The 20,465-nt window shown below is 34.1% G+C and overlaps 1 protein-coding gene across 1 annotated transcript in view; it reads left to right on the top strand.

The window, feature by feature from the left end:
- Nucleotides 1–20,465, top strand: part of LOC125505553 (5-hydroxytryptamine receptor 2C-like) — a gene marked incomplete at its 3' end in the record, with an annotated part of 43,769 nt that overhangs the window by 8,123 nt on the left and 15,181 nt on the right. The window contains exon 2 of the mRNA XM_048669551.1: nt 6,040–6,625. Within this exon, the coding sequence (XP_048525508.1) occupies nt 6,070–6,625 (556 nt within the window). The remainder of the gene's footprint in view (nt 1–6,039; nt 6,626–20,465) is intronic.

Below are 20,465 nucleotides of genomic sequence, written 5' to 3'. Positions count from 1 at the left end.
TTTTGAAGGTATTTGCCGAACAACCTGCGTGTTATGTCTATTTTTAGCAACAGACTAGTTAGTCAAATTAATTTTTTTAATGTATTCGTTATCCAGATTTCCGGTTTAAAAATAAACTCGCGCCTTGAAGTGTCGGATGTAGATGTGCCCCAATTTTGATGCAAATTACCAGAATATTTGAATATTCATTTTTACACCACTTTACTGAAAAATATTTATTATCTAAGTATGGATGCAAAATTCAGTGACATTCCTCTGGAATATTTATTTATATATGGCTTTTTCATCAATATTCCATTAATGAGGCTTTCATGAATAGTAGAAAAATATATTTAAATATGCTCATACACTAACTCAATATAAACCGACTGAACTTATTGCGCTTTAAGCTCAAATTGGCCAGCTTTGGAGCTGCAGAATTGAGAAGTTCCTTAAAATCGCTCATCATCTCATAATCTTTCCTACGGTTCAAGCGAACAAATGGATTACACAAACGACAAATAATTGACTTCTTCATTACTCTAAGCTCAGATACTTCTTGAGCACTTTCGGCTAAGTAAAAAATGTTTAAAAAACCGGCCACAAATAATTAATATGTTTTTTAATAGCAGAAAACTTGCCGTTTGTCGTGCTGGTTGCTTTCAAAGGCTCCTTTTGCTTAACCGTACTTCAATGTGATAATGTACAATTTATATTATCAGTCTAGCAAAATTGCCGCATGTTTACCATATGTTTTCGCTGTTTATTTTAGATTTTAGACAATAGTATTATAAAGTCTATGGCTGATATTCTTAGACCATATATTGGGAAAGCACGAATTGAAACAATATTTAAACAGTTCACGCATATTAACGGTTCTTTTGCGGTTTAATGTTCCCGGTGTTAAAGAAAGTATGTTCAAATTTAACTTTAGCTAATATCACTTTTGTGAAATTTGATGATATGATTAATAGAAGCCATTTGCCATTCTTTTGGCTCTTTAGTAAAACCGAAATACCCTGGATTTGCATTATTTTAATGCATTTTGCATCAACAAACTGAATCCATTCATATTTCCCATTCGAATTATACCCAGTATTGACTTGAAAATAAAAAATCCTATCAACAATTTGACGCCATTTGTTTATACTGCACTAACGACATGCACATGTACATTTAATTATTTTTCATTCAGCGCATTGGCACATCGACACTTGGATGATGAATGAACCTGTCGTTCGCAGATCACAAAACTATCTAGCGAATCATTTAAATGTTGGAAAATATATTTTTTCAAAAGGAAATATCGAGAAGCACATAGGAATGCGCGTAAAGCCATTAACAAAGTTTAAACATTCGGGTTTGATGGTGGATGTAGTAAAATAAATATTTTTTCCGCTAATAAAGTAACAATGAAGACGGTGATAAAACTGTATTAAACCAAACTAGACTTTTTGTAAATATTTGCAGCTTTAGGTATTAGCACATTGGAATTAGTTGGGTGACAATATTACATTATAAGTACGTAATAGTGAGATGATAGATTAATCGATTGCATACATAATTAATAAAGTTGACAGTTATTGGAATAGGAACCTAATAATGGAACTGTTTCGAATAGTTGCGGGTATTAAGAAATTTTTTTTCTGCTCACAGTCCAACAGTCTTGATATTTGCTCTATGTACCATATAAACGTCTCAAGAAACATTTACTTGGGTGGAAAACTTGAACTAAAGCGCCAACCAGCGGGACAAATTAAAGCGAAAAATTTTAAAAGTGCTCAAACTTGATAAAAGCCTGTATAGCCGCTTTTCAAATGTAAATATAGGCCCTAAAACATGGGTTTTCGATTCCCCCATGCTGAAAAGGTTGGCTTTATGGTAATTTCGGTTGAGGTGAGTTGTTTTCAATTTACAATTCACGTTTCGAGATTGAAAGTTCTGCCTTACAAACTTTGGACTGAACATGAATTTCATAGTGACCGAAAGATTAAAGCGCACAATGGCCATATGTTTGTTTATTTAATTAAAACACACTATCTAAAACTTCCCACGATTTAATCCGCAAGTTAAGGTCAAGATTTTTCTCTGGTAATAATGGTAAAACGATCTAAAGGTTTAAAATCCTTTTCTTGTGCCTATTGTCTACTGAGGCTTTTGTTCTTACAATTTTTTCATTGTTTTGCTTGAAATATCGGCTAACCAGCGAAATTAATTCCTTTGCGTTCAGCTTATATTGTTTTCAGGGTATTTATTTCGGTCTCCACTGTCAGAAAAATAAATTCGCTAGTAGCGACTCATTCGGATACGCTTCTTTTGTGCCTGAACATTCACACCATTTAAATGAAAACTGTAATTTTTTCTTCGGGTAATTAATGTTAAATCATTTTAGCCTACAGGGAAAATTGACTTAATTGCGTTGTTCGTAATCGCGGAGCTTTAGTTTAAGCATTGGCTTTAAATTAAATAATTTTTGCTTGTATCAATATTTATTTAGGTCTACGATGAAAATTCAATATAAATTAGAACACTGGAAAAGCAAATTGCATTTGGGCGATTAATTTGAATTCATATTAGATTGGACTTATTCATGTATGTTTTTCACTCAATTACCTATCAATAGAATATAAATACAGCTCCTAAATTAGCTATTTCAATCGGGACATTTGCTAATAAAATTATTTTTAAATGTGTTCATAATAGTTTTTTTTGACTGTTTGGGAATTGGAGTTTAAGGGTCACAAATCCATTGTTCAAACGAAAATGTTCCGAAAAACCAATGTTTTTTGATTATAATAAATGTTTTAAAATAAATTTCCCAAAGTTGTGTGGTTTTACTCTGACAGTTAATGCATATTTTTGCAAATTACCTTAACCAGCACAGGCTTAACGTAATTGATTTGATTTGATAAGATTTATCTGCGACTTTCGAAGTGAAAGCCGAAAATAAATCATACATGTCAGTGTTATCTGGAGTTAAAATCAAACAGATCGCCCCATAACACGAGATTAAAGATATGTGCAAACTTGGAAAGGAAAATCACACAAAAGAAGATAAAAATTAAATAAATTGCAAATGACACAGCGAAAAGTGCACTTCTGTCGTGTTCAAGTGCAAAAAAGAAATTGCGTTGTGTGCAATCCGATTTCTTTAAGGCAACCAAGTTAAAAATAGCTTTACATGTACGGATTTCATTCGATTTCCCAAGTAATTTTTCCTATTATGAAAGTATCGATTCGTCACACTTAAACAATGTTCTGGATTTTCGGCTCTTTGTCACTCTTAATGAACCATTAATCAAGAATCGGCGTCAATTAACCCGGTTTTTCAAAATGAATGCAACATTTTCACTAAATCGACAAAGTTAACTGAAAACAGTTCGCTGTTCGCAATCAGTCCTGTTTCTCTAATAAATTGCTGTCGTTAAGTCGAGATGGGGAGATTTTAATTTCAAGTGCGGTAATGATAATTGGCTTTCGAAAATCTGGATTTACGGGAATTTGATAGCAGCTTGCTCCGGCTGGCTCTCGACGAACGATTAGAGTTTCATGTGGATTAATAAAAGTTCCTTGACTGCCACAGCTCTATTTATCGGCAGTGAAGTGATGCGGATATCTGAAAGAGATTTTCACCTTGTTTAACGGCTAGCACATATATCAATCGCGCGTTTTACGAAACACTGAATAATTTGGATCAGCAATTTTGAATGCAGAAATTGAAAATATTCAACCCCAGTAATGTCGCATTTGATTTAGCATCGAGAAACAGAATAGCCCAAATTAACGCTGATTGGTATTCCGGTAAAGTCACATTTTTCGAATGAAATCTACAATTAAATGCGCCTCGCAATTCCCGGCTCAGGGCCCCAATAATCGCTTTATGCAACAATTGCAGCTGGCAAATTGATTTGCAAATCACGCATTTAAACACAACAGCCATAGGAGCGATAGTTATCGCAGATTTTATAACATATTTGCGGTTAAAATGGCAACTAGTGTTTAGCTTTATCCTACGTCTTAACTACTAAGGCTCATAATTTGGTAAGACAACAGTCGGTGCTTCCAACGCAGTATTTTAGCTAAAATCTGTTGAATTTCAATCAATTTTTTTGGAAAATTAAAATAACGATCCGAATCAAAGTTTCTAATATTCAATTTTTTTAAATTTAAATCCCTTTGAGTGACTCGACTTTCCGTATCGGGCAAAAACCATTTATTCACTGTTGTCGGGCACCATCTTTAATGGTCAACCTATATGGTTTTAATTCTACTAACGCAGTTATTGCCTTTATTTCAACCTTTTTAATGAAGTTAAAGTTTTTCAAAAAATATTTGAACAAATTTAGAGTGTTTCAATTATTAATTAGGCTGTTGTGTATTCCTTAAGGAGCATTTTTTTGCTTAACTAACCGACAATTAACCCAGACTACCCAAAACTGTGAATTCAAACCAGCTAAAACTAGCTAAATTTGTTATTTATTTTTAAAGATTCCAGTTGCTTTTATTAGATATCTGGCTAGTGATGTGCATTTTTTCAAGTGACTAATTTAAATGAAAATCAAGAAATCCAACTCAAAAAGTTTGCGAACCAATAAACCAATTACGTAATGCTTTTTTACCTGCCAGAATTTGGAGGATTTTCTTATTTTGGAAGATGTCCGCTAAACGAAACTGAATTCGATGTTAATGCTGAATTTCAATCAAGTAATCAGAGCACTCACGGATTTCCTTAACGAAAATATCTAGAAACCTTTGCATTTTTACCAATATTGAGCTTCGTCCCACCTTCAAACTCCCTGTGCAGGCGATTTTGTTCGCTAAACTACATTTGAGGGTTCTCTCATCAGTCTCATCGCAATAAGTCGATTTGCCTTCAAGTAATTCGTTATATATAGTCTTCTGGCTTTCCTTGTGGTTGGTGAGCAGTCTGATACAACAAAACGCTGATTAGAAGACTTTATAAACAGATCTAAAAACGATTTTTTTTAACTTATTCTCCCGGGTTTTTTTCAGCTCTCTGTCCTGTTTTGGTAACCGCCATTCAATAATTGTAAGACACTTTTTTTTAGTTTGGCCGAATACTAAGGAAACTGATATTAACTTTCAGTTCTCCCTTTTGCTGATGTACAGTTGCCCATAAAAAATACAAAAAAATATTTTAAAACAGAATGCGGATTAAGAATATTAAACAAAGCAGCAATTTGCTGAGTAAATGTATTAGTACTGAGCAGGCTTTTGAGTATTTATGTTCAGAGTTTTGTTTCTCTGCTTGAAAATGAGAACTGCTTTATTTGCCATAAAAAATATAAATCAAAGTTTATGCCTACGAATGTTCGAGCACAAGGACAATGTTGGGGAGGAAGATTTTACCTGTGCGTCGGTTCTATACAATAGTGCGATACCGGGAACCACTGGTACGGCTTTCAGGCTACTTGTGCGGTGAAAGTGGTGAAATAAAGTACAGCTTTTGCCCGATTTTTTAATCGAGAGGCTGTATTTTGTACAGTTTCAAGGCTGCCGTATAATCGAAGATCAGGTACTCATTTCGTGCCATTTATCACAAGTTTGTCCAAATATATATAGTTTCCATTTTGTTTGTCGGATTGGGGAAAGTCAAAAATTTTTATAAAGTCCACATAAAACCGTTGAAATTTGCAAACACTACAATTTTCAGAAATTTACATTTCGAAGCTCGCACCTTGATCATATTATCCGATATTAATTTCATTATTTGTGCGCATTGATTGAGCGCGTTAACAATTTTTATTCTTTACATGATATGCGTTAACACTAGTTAAACAAATGGATGTAATTGTAACTAAATAAATGTTTTTTTCTTTCCCAAACACCCTGCTGATGTTAATTTTAGTGTGGCTGTTAATATAATTCCATCACATAGGATTATTCGTCTTTATTCAGGCAAAGCAGCTAAGCGATAATATTTATATTGGTAGCTTCCGTGTGAAATATGACAGGATTTGTGTTAGTATTCCTATAGTTCATAGATAGACTAATCTCAAACTCTACAAACACGCCTAATAATCTCCATTTGAATTTCAGGACGGATCTCCTATGGCTTTGAAATAAACCATGGGGTTTGGCTTCCAAGCAGCTCCGATTGAGGATATACAATGCACCCAAAACGTCGATTTTGTCACATCTTGTGGAGTGAATTCTACACTAACTCTAGAGTGCGCTGGAAAGAATCGTCGAATCTACGATTATTTCTGCGAAAATGACTATTTCTCCAGAGACAGTACTAAATATCTGTGCACTGGCTGCAGTACCAACTATACTGCTGAAGTGCTGGCAAACTTCTTCAGCAGTGGCGTTCAGAACTTTATAGTGCGCGCTCCAGTTCTAGACTGCCATTTTGCAAACATTAGCGGCGATGTGTTTTGGACGTGCAATTCCAGTACCAATGAAACTCACACTTTATGGAACAAAGCGAATTATGACTGGAGTTTCTTGTTTGTGGTAGTTTTTATAATTGCTGGAGGCGTGGGGAACATTCTGGTCTGTTTAGCAGTACTGCTGGATCGGAGACTACAAAACGTCACCAACTATTTCCTGCTCAGTTTGGCAATTGCTGATCTGTTAGTGAGCTTATTTGTGATGCCACTAGGAGCTATTCCAGGATTTTTTGGTGAGTCTTTTGAAAATGTATGTGCAATTCATCTGCGTTAATGCCACTTGCCAACATTTCTTGCTGTCGCTTTTGCTCATTCTCGATATTTAGTGGATGGGCTAAAAATACATTATAGAGTGCGATCTGAAGCCCCAAGTGTGAGCTAACGATCGTGAACATTTCAACTTGCTACTTGCGCTAGTTTGGAAGACACTATTTTTTTAACTGGCCGTCCGCAGTTGAATAAAAGGTCTATTATGCGACAGATATTAACTTATTTTGATGCTCATATTAACCAAGCTATTAAAAATCCTGATTGCAGGCAATTTTTATGAAAAATTCGGCTGGTTAAAGTGAGGTGTGGCCTAAATATGGAAACAATTTCAAAATCCTCCTTCTTTTGGTTTGGAAGAGCAAAATTTTTTGAGGATAGAGCGCAGTTGATTAAATCATCAAAAAGCCACAATTCTAAACATCCTAATGTTACCACTATTTGCTAATTTTGAGACTCATTTTAACAAAGCTGGGAAAAATCCTAATTCCAGGCGATTTCTTTGAAACTTTTAGTCTATTTAGAGTCAAGCGTGCTATAAAGATACAGACAATTTCAAATTCCTATTGGTTTTAGTTTGGAAGCTTCGAGTTTTCAGAGGGTAGAGCGCAATGGAGAAAAATTGACATTTCGAGATCTATATTGGCTTACCCGGGGGTATAAAATCCAGAATTGCAAGACGATTTTTTGCCATTTTCCGCATCTGCAGGATGACATACGTGCTAAATATGGTGAAACGTTAAAACTGCTATTTGCTACAGTTTGGAAAATCCTTTTTTTAATCTGGGGGAGCGCAGTTGAATGAAAACATACGTTATGAGACCGCTATTTATTGATGTTAACACACAGAAACCAAACTCGCAACAATCAGAATTCTGAACGATTTTTATTTTCACTCTTCTTCCTTCTAAATCCCGTTTCGCTCTTCTATTCCCTATGAGCGTTCCTAGAGAAAGGCTGTCGGAAATGACGATTACGATTAGCATCTCTTATTTTCCTGCACGTTTGTTTATCTTAAATCCGAAGCTTTTTGAGGCCTACGAAATGCTCTTGATTTCCGTTTTCATACGAGCCAACTATTTGGAACTTTTATTGCTGATTGCTATGGTCATAATTGTTAAAATAATTGACTTAACTAAACATGATGTATAGTCAAAATGTAATGTTTAGATAAAATTATAAACAAATTTGCACGCGCCAAAAAAGTGTCAATAATTTTGATACAGGCAGACATAAATATGCAATTGGTTTTGCCATTAAGTAAACAGAATGAGTACAATACTGAAGTGTGCATACTATGGGCTAATTTTAACTCTTTACTTTAAGCCAGTAGAACTAATCCAACTGTGAACTTGTAAATATTTAGTTAGGCGAAAATTTGGCAGTTTATCAAGTCAGAAAATCACAATAGACCAGTTGTAGCGATTTTAGTAAAGAAAAAAGACGATTTTAGAAGAAGTCGATGATGTTATCTAAAAAAAGCATTAGCAAAGTCGTTTAGTAAATCCAAATCTGCATATTCCATGTGAAAATCTACTCACACAAGCATCAACCTCAAATTAGATGTTAATTGAGTTTGTAGCGTTTCGTTGGCATGTGCCTGCAGCAATTTTCAAGCATACAATGTCAAACTTTCCAAAACTAACGCATTAGACAATTTGCACATATCACTTTGTAAATTGCTAACTCGCTCAGCATATTTTACCGAGTTTGTTTTCGGTTTTCCGCAGGTTTGAACCGTTCAGAAAGGTTTTTGTTACATATTCTGAAAGCCCAATATGCTTGACTTTCTAACACAATTTAACAAGCTGTTTATTAAATATACATTGTTAAAGAAGTAGTTGAAAACTTGAGAATTCCACTACTAAAATTCTAAAATTAGGCCAGGTCTTCAGTGTGTCCTTATTATTGAAGGCTCATCAGACAAAACTTAATAGACAGAAAGGAGATTTGTTGTAATTTCGTTTAAAGAAGTTAAAAGAATCATCCCAATCCAAGCTTTAGCGAGTCAGAATATTCCACAAAAGTACATTTTTATTATCGTTATTGGATAATGTAAATCCTAGATTTTTACGATTGGAAGCTGCATAAAAGTGTTCAGAATTACATCGAAAGAAGCAATACTGCAAACACATCAAGAGTAAGAAATTGATCATTACATGCAGTGAATTCCTAATCAAAATAATTGCATCAGGAATTTCTAAATATTTACTTAAGAACCAAATTGAACGTCGTTGAGCTAGACAAACTAAAGAATACCTCGTCTATATTAGAGTAATTTAATTCCGGGCGAAATTGCGTTGGCGAATTTAAAAATCCCGCTTTATTAGTCTACTGAAAGTTGGAAAACTTTGAAGCTAAGTACTAGATAACCACTATTTTACGAGACGCGCCAGGATTAATGGCCTTTATACCCAGTTCAATTTTTATGGAAAAATTACCAGGACATAAAACCAGCAAAATATTTTGTTTACTCGAAGACTTATTTCAAAGTGGGGCCTTAAAGATGTTAAAATAGCACTTAAATAAAACTTGAATATGGACAAGTTTGCCTTATATCAATAAAAATTCTGCTCGAAGGGTTATATAAAGTAAATGCATGCAAACACTTTATTTAAAAATGTATTTTAGGCTTTGTTAAGCTGAATCCTCAGGAGACTTGTGGCGCAAAGTTAAGATAACTATTTTCCGATCGTTGGTTTAAGAGCCCAATTAATACTGATTTTACGGTGTTCTCTTTACAAAATGTTTTCCATAGTTGGGATTAACAAATTTAACGAAACTCTGAAATCCGCCCTGCTCACAAAATCATGTGAATTTTATTTACAATGTTGTTAGGTACTTTTAGGTAACATTACTAATAAAATCAAAATTCACCTCATGTTTATTTTAATTGAACTTTTTTACAGGCAAAAAATTTTCAAAGTAGCATTACTATACAATGATCCAGTAAATCCATTCGGCATAAATGCCGAAGTGAAGATTTACGAGGCTGTCTAAAGTAAACTCAATATGACGCTAAAACAAGCTCGAACTCAATGCAAAGACAGGAAAAATTACGTTTGAAAATACCCTGTCACTTGAAGTTAGGAAAGCAATTTTCCGACCGTTAGAGGCATGAATTATAAACTAACGTTGTTGTCCGTTGAATTGAGGCCCGGAGCGAGAGGGTATTGTGAAATCGGAAAACACGAAATTCCGGCCTTCATAATCCAATTTTGCTTTATTTTCTGGCCAAAGGCCTGGATAAAGCACGTCAAACGATTTTGCCCAAGCGACAAAATTGATATGGGAAATGAAATCGTTTTGCGGCAAACCATCTTCGATGGGTACCCATTTTACCTGATCAGTTTACGGATTAAAATTTACCATGCTGTATGAGAAGGGGTTAAAAGACGTTTTCCTTCAGAAAGTTACAACTTTTTACAGCATTTCTAGCCAATCATTGCCAATCCGTGGTAGAACCACCAAATACCAAAATAAGACTGAATTATTTACATTTATTGAATACGCAATTGTTTAAAATTCGCTTTAAATGAAATGATCATTAACGCAGCTTTATTATCTGTTTCAGCGAATTTTATCCAGCAGACCATTAAAAACTTACTCGCGAGACATGCGACTCATTTTAAGGCACTATTTTGCATTTAAAAATTGCTCCCTAGACCTGAATAACTACATAACCACAACTAGAAGACAATAATTAGCGAAACAGATAGCGTATGTAGTTGGGGCTATTAAAATAACGGATAGCGGTTATGACTCTTCCGGGAAATTGTACTCGGTTTTGTTAGTTTTATTTATGTATCATTTCGCTCAATTTTGTGCGAACCAGTAGTTTAATGTGGAGCTTCATCAGTATAGAAGGAAATTACTTTTCAGCATCATAAAATAGAAAAAATTGATAATAATGAGGATTTTCGACGATTTTAAGCTTGAAGAAGTGAATAGTTATTCCGAAACCTTGGTAATTGACGCAGAAGTTCTTTTTACGGGGAGACTAACTAATGTTCAAAGAAAACCTAAATCAATATTACTAGAATAGTTGTGAAACACTTACGTGTATGTAACTTCAATTTATTTATACTCAGTTTTCATTAAAATCAATAATAAACTTAATCTGCATTGGCATATTTATCATGATGATCTTCCTCTATTTTTTAGTCCGCAGTCAGGCACAAGAAAAGTAAAAAAACAACCTTTTCTTATGCTTAGCTATAGCTATGCAAAAAGGGAATTTTCATAAGTACCCAGCCTGCATCATTGGCTGCTTACGCAAAAAAGTGGATGCACAAACGAAATTAATGCATCTCAGCAACTGTTCCTAAACTGTTATCTGTGAGGCAAGAAATGTGCTACAAGTGCAAGAGTGTCTTAAATAAATTACTTCAGGTCTGCATTTGATGGGTTTGCACTCTGAGCTTGAATCAAGCAACTAACGATCCTTTCTGTAGAACATTAATATAAATTAAGAGACAAAATAAGTCATTAATTCTTTGGAGTTCGAGTGATAGAAACGGGTCAAACTTGCATAAAATCTTGTTTAGATTCTTATGATATATTTCCTCTGTTCAGCTAGTATGTTTATAAGAAGTTTTGATGAATTTATAATTAAATATGCAAGATATCTCAAACAATCTAAATAGGTCGAATTTCTGCATCAATTTCCAGCAAAAGCAGCGAAGACGAAAAGCATCCGTTTTATTGGCGCTCTTGTAATGATGAATGAGTATTTATGCACTTGAAGAACATCAGTGAAATATGAGACAAAAAACTGCTCGATACCAGAAAAAAGCATTTTGTTTCAGTAACAAAGTAGCAATTCTTTTAAAGCTCCGGCTCGATTTAAGGCTGTTGCAAATTGCCCAATAAGATGGAGTTTTTACGCCAAAAGGAAAACAATACTTCCTTTCTAAGGTTTCTTTAAATCTATCGTGAATCTGTTATCTTAATGACGTTGAACGGAAACAGAAGGACAATTTTAATGATTCTTGTTAAGGAAATGGCGTGCTTTGTTGCGATATTTTCTTGATTCTCTAACAAAGTAGTAATAGGACAATGTATAACAGATTTGTAGTAACTAATGGTCCACAGATTGTTACAGTTAACATGCCGAGACTGCTTAACTATAAATACTGGTAAGATTTTTTAAAGTTCGTAATGTTGTAATTTATTAACCCACAGTTTTGTATCAAAGATTTTTTTGTTTTATTTACAAAGTGCAATTTTCATATTTTTCTCCGAGTTTTGCTGAAATGGTTTTGTTGACGATGTTTCTCCCAGAAAACTGCGAATCAACACACTCGTCAGAAAAGGCCCAAAATATCTCGACAGAATACAGCAGAATATATAAGCAATTATAAAAAATGAGCAAAGAGCAATTCTTGTAAATTCAACATTTTGCATTATCTTGGACATTGACTGAAATTCAATTAAATTTTTAATGGCATGTTTTAAAGGAAGAGAATCTTCTCGCCTAAAAACAAACATCACCGATTGCTAAATAAGGTAAGAATTAAAGATATATAAAAATGTACAAAAAGGGGAATGGAAGGCAAATGTAAAACATCAAAATTGCTCAGTTGCATTGAAAAATTTGCTCTTATTGTCTCTTATATAAAATGCACTTTCAAATATTTTAATGCATTTTTGATGATCACTTTTAGTTATTTAACTTAATTTGGCAGTTTTAAAAATCAATTGTTACCTACATTAATCATCCCAGAAAAAAATAGATGCATATAAGAAAATTTGTTTAATTACTCGCTTATATTTTAGGATATATCTATAAAATTGCGCTATAATAACCGGAAAAGCTTCTATAGCATAAATAAATTTAAAAAGCTGACAACTTTTACCAAACCGATGTGCCTTATTTTATTGTATATTTTCCGAGTTTCTTCGCTTAATCCTTTCACCTGCCTTGAGAATTAACGCAAGAATGAAAAACAATTACCGCCGTCTGTTCTATGTTTTTTGTAAGCTTCTTAATGTATTTTTTAGAGCTTGATCATTACTGCTTACATCATCTTGCGCAAACCTGCAAAGTTTTGAAAGTATGAAGCTCATCTAACTACAATGGACATATTAATATGCAATTTGTTTGAACATCTACGCTAATAAATATTAATAACTACTGAGGAAGCTCAATTACAAAAAGATGCGCTGAGTAGCATAAAATTTTTGTACTTTGCCCATAAAGCTTCAGCGATAATTAGGGTTAAATATTCACAGGCGCGTTTACCACGAGAAAGCGAATTAAGGCGAAATACCCGCATTCTTCGCTAAGAAATTGGCCAGCTGCAAATCATACACCCTAAATCATCGTATTGTGTATCTTAAATCTTAAAACAACAACCCCAGCAGGTTTATCCCTTTTCAATTGGCCCCTGTTGGTGCTCGTGAAGTGCTCAGCCGTATTGAACTTATATATAAATTGATTTTCTCTCTTTCTCGATACTTCAAAATCCGAGATCATAACTCTATAAGATCTTGATCAAATTTATAGGTGTTGACGGAGGCAGGAAATCGTTGGGTGAAATTTTACTAATCCAATTAATCAGTCAGTCAATAATAAATACTGAATCCCGATATATCTCATGGATCGATACCAAACCCTTAGGCAGAGTTAGATTTGGGGTGCTGTAATTAGCCCTTCAGGCTTATAAATTCTATTATAAAGACGGTTAACATACTCGTATTGTTAAAATTTCATAACTTTCCTCCCTTCAGAATGATCTACGAGCAAATTGAGGGTGGAAGTCTTTAAAATTTGGACGACAAAACACTTTATTGTTGAAAGTGTGCAGGTTGTTACAGTGCTTACACATTTGCTTAGCATTAATTAGTAGAAGTTTCTATTATTATACTGCCGTGAGTTCAATACATTTTACTACTTTCAGTATTCCAGCTTACCTATGAGAGGCGATTTTCTCAATTGTGCCGCAAACAGAATGAGTTCAAGAGTTGGCAGGCCACCAGACCGAATAGACAAAAAAGCGAATGGTAATTGAGGTTTCCATTCAATTTTATAACCGAGATTCGCATAAATTTTGCATTTTTCTTTGTCGTTTCACTCGTGACGCCAAGAGCCATAATAGTTTATTTTTCGGTTTGCGAAGTCAATAACTCGGTAATTGGCCAAATTGAAGGCGCAAGTGAAAGTTCTTTCAACTTGTTTTGCTTTCCAGTTGCTTTATTTCCCATTTAATTAATGTATATTGATCCAACTTTTGTCTACCAAAGTCAAATAACAGTTTCTTAAATTGTTCAAAAATCGTTTATTTATTCAGAAAAATAAAACAAATTTAAACCGCAATTTTTATTTTTCATTGCTTGGAGCTTTATGTTACTTTTGCAGGGAAAGCTGCATGTGCTGTACGTGAATGAAAGAATCTCCACTCAATTATGCCTTATGTAAAAGTTGGCCCAAATATTTTCTAATCCGAAAGCACTGATCCTTCTGCAGGACTAATTCTTGCTGTTAGTCTGAGTGCCTTCGACAGTTTCGGATAAAAGACAAAAACTGCTATTTTTGCTTCAAATACAGCGTTTTTTGTGAACAAAATGCTGCCCATTTTCGAAGAGAAAACAAATATATTTAATTTCTCAACCCTAAAATTTCTGGAAAATTCTGTTGCGAAATATGGTAATACATTTGGAACGGACAAAATTAAAGTATGGTAATGCGGTTCAATTTTTCCCATCTTAATATATCCAGAACCTTTCAAGAAATGTATCCTCCATTTTCAGCAGCTTCTTTGACAAAACTCTCTTAACAGTTACTCTGCTATAATAAGAAAAATTGTCCTTCCAATGCATATACGTTTCAAAAGATAAAAACTGGAGAATTTGTCTCGAAAACGTGCCAGGAAAGACATCTGTATTCAAAAAGAGATACTCTGACATATTGCGGGGTGAACAAGCTTCGACAAATAACGGAGTAAATCTATTGTATTTTGCAGGTTATCTGTGTGCAAAATAAATGAGTTTACACTCGAGTTGCTCTTCAGATAAATTGACAAGACCGGCTGACGAAAAAAAAAGGGTCGTGACATTGAAAGGGTATTTAAAAATCTGCGAAAAATACAAATACAAATTTATATCGATTGAAACCAAACGATTCGAACAATAAACGCCGAAGTGCGTTTTTGCTTCTTTTGAGCACTTGGCGCTGTTTTTTATTCTAGGAAAATTAATTAAATTTCCCTTCTACTTTACAGGCTAGGGAGATTAAAATCGCCGAAGGAAATGGGTTTCGGTGCAACGATGCTACTTATCAATTCTTGTAAATTTTTATTGGCAACCTAAACCAGTCAGAACAGTCAGTGTTTGAAAGTTGCAAAAAAGTGCATATCGGGAAAACAGGCTTTATTTATACAAAAATATATTTAAAACAGGGAAGTTTTCACTTTGAACTTAAAGATAAATATAAAATGATTTTTATGTACAAAGTCGATAGCGCTCAAAGTGATTTTTGTAGCATGAGTACACTTTCAGCCCCGACCATCTTGCAGCCCTTTTTATGTCTTTGGCATTATCTCCTATTAACATTCACCGCGTTCTTTTTCAGCTCGTAAAAAACTCATTGACATTTATCCCCTTCCAAGGTCAGCGCCAAGCAATTTCTGTTTTCACCACGTTTTTAATAATTTAGGTTTATTACTCCCATTTTGAATTCTAAGGACGTGTTACATTCTTTCTAAAACGTTAATGGTCATGAGAAATGGACAGAACTTTATGAACTAGATTGCGGATAAGATACTAAGTATCTTCTAATTAAATCTGCTAAAAATATATTTTTTTAGTAAGTTGAGCAAAATGCTGGATAGGACTTATCAACAACCAACTGTCTTGCAGTTCTTCCGGAAGACCTTTTGCTTTCATAACTTTTTTCAATGATTTCGGAAAGCCTCAATAAAATCTGATGGATTGCAATCAGGCTATTATGCCGGCCGAAAGTTTTTGAGCGCCCACATTGTCAAACCCTAAAGAACTGGCTTTCTGGCCCAGAAAACTCGCTAACTCTCTATACGGGGCTGTACCCCAAAGGTCTGCATAAGATGTTTCTAATGGTTTTACTCAATTTTCTTCGGTTCAAAAGTGTATTGTAAACTTCCTTAGACCTGGCTCTCCTGGTCACCTGATTTTCACCCCCGGGAATATTTTGTATGGAATTGTTTAATACATTGAATTTAATGTTAGCGAAATTAATTGATTTTCAATTATATATTAATGAGAACAAATTTTGTTCTCAAAATTTCATGAAAATGATTGGTTTTCCTTATGAATAATTATTGTTATATCGGCCGTAGATTTTTTATTCATAACTTGGGCCATAAGGAAGTGTTGCGCTTTTTTGGTTTGATCTAAGTGATGATCAAATTTAATTAGATTCACATTCGTTAGTGGAATATTAATCATGCATTACTTAAATTTATAAAATAATACTGAAAGTTATAATTCTATAAGGAACTTACAAAATTAACATTCGCACCGTATTTGTTGGGAAATTCATTATCTTTTCGACTATGGAAAGTTCGATGCATTGATAGCTAATCTTGCCTTTAAATCCTCACAAAAATAGACTTTCTAGAATTTTCGGTATTTCCCAAGTGCTTCAAAATGAAAAACGAAATAGCGGAATATTGCAACTTACTAGGCAAATCGCATATAGGTGAGGAAACTTAGGAGCGCGACATAAAGCAATAATCTTTTGGAGTCGGGAAATTACAAAGGTGTTCTGGGAGCCTTTGAAAGTCTTTTCTAACTGAGCAACTGAAGCTGACACAAAAGTCCCGAACGTATTCAGCATGTTTTCAGATATTTTCAACTATTTTCAGATACAATAGAGCGGCAATGTCCAATGAGTTCTAGTTAAAGCCTCTAAAAAAAATTGCAATTTTAATTAAAACTCGGGAAATTTTCATATCTAATAGTTGACAAATATCCATAAGTTTTGATAAACAGGAATTATTTAAGCGCGGGTTTACATAAGAGCTTTATAATATCCATAAAACCATTACCTGCTATTAAATAATGTGAGTTAAAGCCAAGCCAAGCACTTCTACACTTTGTACAAGCAATCCAAAGCCGGAAACAAAAAATGTTTCTTCAGTTGTTCAGTTTGAGCATCGGCTTTGAGAATGGCACAGAATGGACGCATTTCATGAAGGTGAAACTTTATGCAGGAAAATGGTTGATTTAAGGCGTGTATATTATTAATGAAAACTTTCAACTTTCAAACTTTATTCACAAGGAAATTAAGTTTTATGGATTCCAAAGCTTTTTCTTATAGAATAAAAAACAAATGAACTAATTCCGTTTTGATTCAAACTGTGATGCTTATTCTCTATCAGTTTCAAGCTAGAAATATTTTAAATTTCGGTTTGTTCAGTATTGCCGTAAATATTTTGTAGTGCTTGTTGATATATCGATTTAAGCAATTATTGGTTGAAGCCGACCTTGGCAACACAATTACAAATCTGGTATGTTAACTAGATAAATTCAAAACCATCCTGGAGGAGGGTCATAGAGTTTCGAAAACCGATACCCCTGTAAATTACGAATCCCATTAAACTGTAATTATTTCGGTGGTTCGTTAGTCCGTTACATGACGTTAGGCTATGGAAGGAAACGCGTCTTCTCGTTAATATCAAAGGCGAATTTAGTATTAACAGATAATTACAGAGGATTGGCTAATTTCAGCGAGAAAACTCACAACGTCCATATTCGTTGCTAATTTATATAACTTTGTTGCTAATTTATACAAGAAAATACACTGAATGTTTGTTTGTTTAATGAAACTTTGTTCAAACAGTGATCTGCAAATCATGATCAATCAATTTCTTCTCAGACACCGCCGGAAACTCGAGTTTTTTACTTCAACCATCTTTTATTTTTCATTATTATTATTACCACTAGCTGATTTTATCTTTTGATATTAATACTGGATGAAAACTAGTAAGTAATAACTTTAAGCAAACATCTTCTGAATAAGATCTGAAGCTTTTTTAATATCTATGCTGAACTGCAGTTCACCACTTTCGTTTGTGTGTTTCTGAAATATCTCTATTTTTAGAATTTTCATTATTTGAATAAACTTCTTCTTTCATTGCTTCAAAAATATATGATTTTTGCTGTTTGCGTCGTCTTCATCTTCGCAAGTGATATCATTACAAAATTGCATTTTGTTTTATAAATAATTGTCATTGATTAAACCCATTCTTCTTCAATTGGACCTCACCCAATTTTCAAAAGGTGCACCAATACAAGGCATAAATCGAGTTATTCACCGTTTTCTATCGGATTTTACCAAAGTGATTGATATATTCCCCCAACAATAGCATAAATAATTCCCGGTTTGGCACGAACAGGCCCACGGAAATAATGTATTACAGTGGAATGTTGGCACCTAACCGAGATAAGGGCTTAGGAATCTTTTGCTGCTTTCTCATTTTCGAAAGTGAAATGGAAAAGAGATCATTCGAACGAGCTTTGCATGAAGCCAGTCAAAAGAGCCAAAAAGGTTCGTACGTATTTAACATTGCCCGCTGTTTGAAAGGGCTTTCTGGAAATCCTTTATTATACATTTTAATTGCTAAATTTTATTTACTCTGTCTGCTAAATGCAAAAAGCAAATAAAAAAGTGTGATTATTGAGGTTGTAATAAGGCTTCAAACCGATATGACTCCCTTTCACATTCGCGTAATATTGGCAACTTATTCAGAGCTGAGAAACCACTTCTCGCATTGTAGCCAGCAAACCAGTGAAACTTCCGCGACAATCACCTAATAAAATGCCATTTGAAGTTGAATTAACTTCATGAAAAGACTCTGCTTTGCAGGAATATAGAATTAATAAAAGTTCTAATTAAATTTTCTGATTCAGCTGCTAGCCATTTAGAGGCTAATGAAGGCCCTAAGCTGAACAAGTCAAAGACTTCGTGTAATTTAGTCACGTTGTGGAATAATTGTCTCTACTGAACCCCACACTTAACACGTGAACACTAATTGCAGCGAAAGGAAAACTTGTTATTAGACCTTCCAACTAGTTCCAGCGGATCCTCGAAGAATAACACGCAGACAATTTAAACATCAGAACCAGAAGATTTTACTAAAACAGTGACAAACAGAAAGTTTCCAAGCTTATTTTATTCAAAGTAATAATCATCGCATTGACTTATTATGGTAAATATTCCAATTAAATGTTTACGACTATTTTATGGAACACATCAGTTAATAAAAGCACGCGAAACTTTGCAATGAAACCCTTGCTCTATTTATTGAAACATTATTATCCCATTACTAGGATTTTCCAGGCGCCAGCAAATGGTAGCGATTTCATTTTTAGTTGTCCCACCCTCCGACAATACTTGAGAACATTATTTATTTACTACCATAAATTTGGCTTTAGATGTTTTTTTTCCGCGGATTTAGAATTCCACTTCTTTATTTTTGGGGCTCATTTGCAGATAAAATGTGGCAGACACGTGTAATTTTAATGCTATTTCAGCAAACAATTTTCGAAAACACTCTTTCATTTTACCACTAATTCTCGGTTTATCTTATTGGATATGACGTTGTCCAGGTTTTTTAGGGTGAAGCGAAAAATGTGCTGAAGCAAACAGCTTTTCCTCGCTAAGCTGACTATTAAGAAATGTTCGCAGGAAATAGCTGAAGATTTAAAAGGACTCGTAGAGTTTAGAGAAAATCCACAAGGCTGCTCTTTTTTTTTACCATATGAAGCACTGAAAACTTGCGTGAAATACAATGTGGCTGAAATGCTGTTTAGAAATAACTTTAAAAAATCACTTTTTGAATCCCTTCTCCTGTTTCCAAACAGAAATATTTTGGAAGAAAACATCGGTGTTAATATTCAAATGACACAATAAATCATGGCAAAACTAATTTATCGAATTTCTCTATTGAGGAGGAGCTTGACTGTCTTCGGATTGCTGCGGTAGCCAAACGACAAAGGAAAAAAGAAAAATAATAAATAATTAAAATAAAAACTTTCAAATCAAGTCTGATAAGTTGCGTAAAACTATGCACAAAACACAAGTTTGATTCCAACTCCAATTAAAACTCTTTGCATTTTGTGTTATATCCAATTTACTTGAGTAAATCGTATTCCCCCTTTCAACATCCCGCATATGAAATTCCATTTCTAACCCGATAACAAAGTATCAACAAGAACTCCCCTAATACAATTCGCTCAAATATTTCAACCTATTTTCACATACATTTTACACGTCGCTGAAATTTCGTTTCTGCAGCCGCCTTTTGATAACAATAATCTCCTTTGAACAAGAGAATTTTCATTGATTCAGCGGAAGCATATTTTTGAGGCACTCTTGCAAAATCTACTCTAAGCTTCAAGAGGAAAGCTGATTTAATTGCTCAGCTATGAACTGAACGTGTGGTTGTACGCGAAAATCTTTTCCAGGAAAAGCCACGGTAATTCAGTTAAATGTTGCTGAAAGTAACTGTTAAAGGCAAGAACCAGTAAAATTTTCCAGGAGTATTGATTTGAAGCACTTAAGCGTATTATGCGCCTCACTAAATTATAGAGCAGCTCAGGTTCAATCTGGCCATTATAATAAGGTTTCTAACTTGGCTTCTTTACAAGATTATAATTTGGCAAGTGGAAGCTTCGTTCGAATCTCCGGAGAATCTGCTACCTTGAGCAGAAATATTAGATTAAAAACTCAATGTAAATATGATCTTTTACCTCTAGAACTACCAAAAGAGCAAACGAGCAAACCTCAATTTGAAATTCGTCAATTTTATTTTTTTTACCTCAAAG

This window comes from Dendroctonus ponderosae, unplaced genomic scaffold (genome assembly GCF_020466585.1).
Source record: "Dendroctonus ponderosae isolate FM_Combo_2020 unplaced genomic scaffold, Dpon_F_20191213v2 Dpon_F_20191213_87, whole genome shotgun sequence".
NCBI lineage: Eukaryota > Metazoa > Arthropoda > Insecta > Coleoptera > Curculionidae > Dendroctonus > Dendroctonus ponderosae.
Note: the sequence above shows the minus strand (reverse complement) of the source record. Positions and strands in the feature narration are given on the sequence as shown.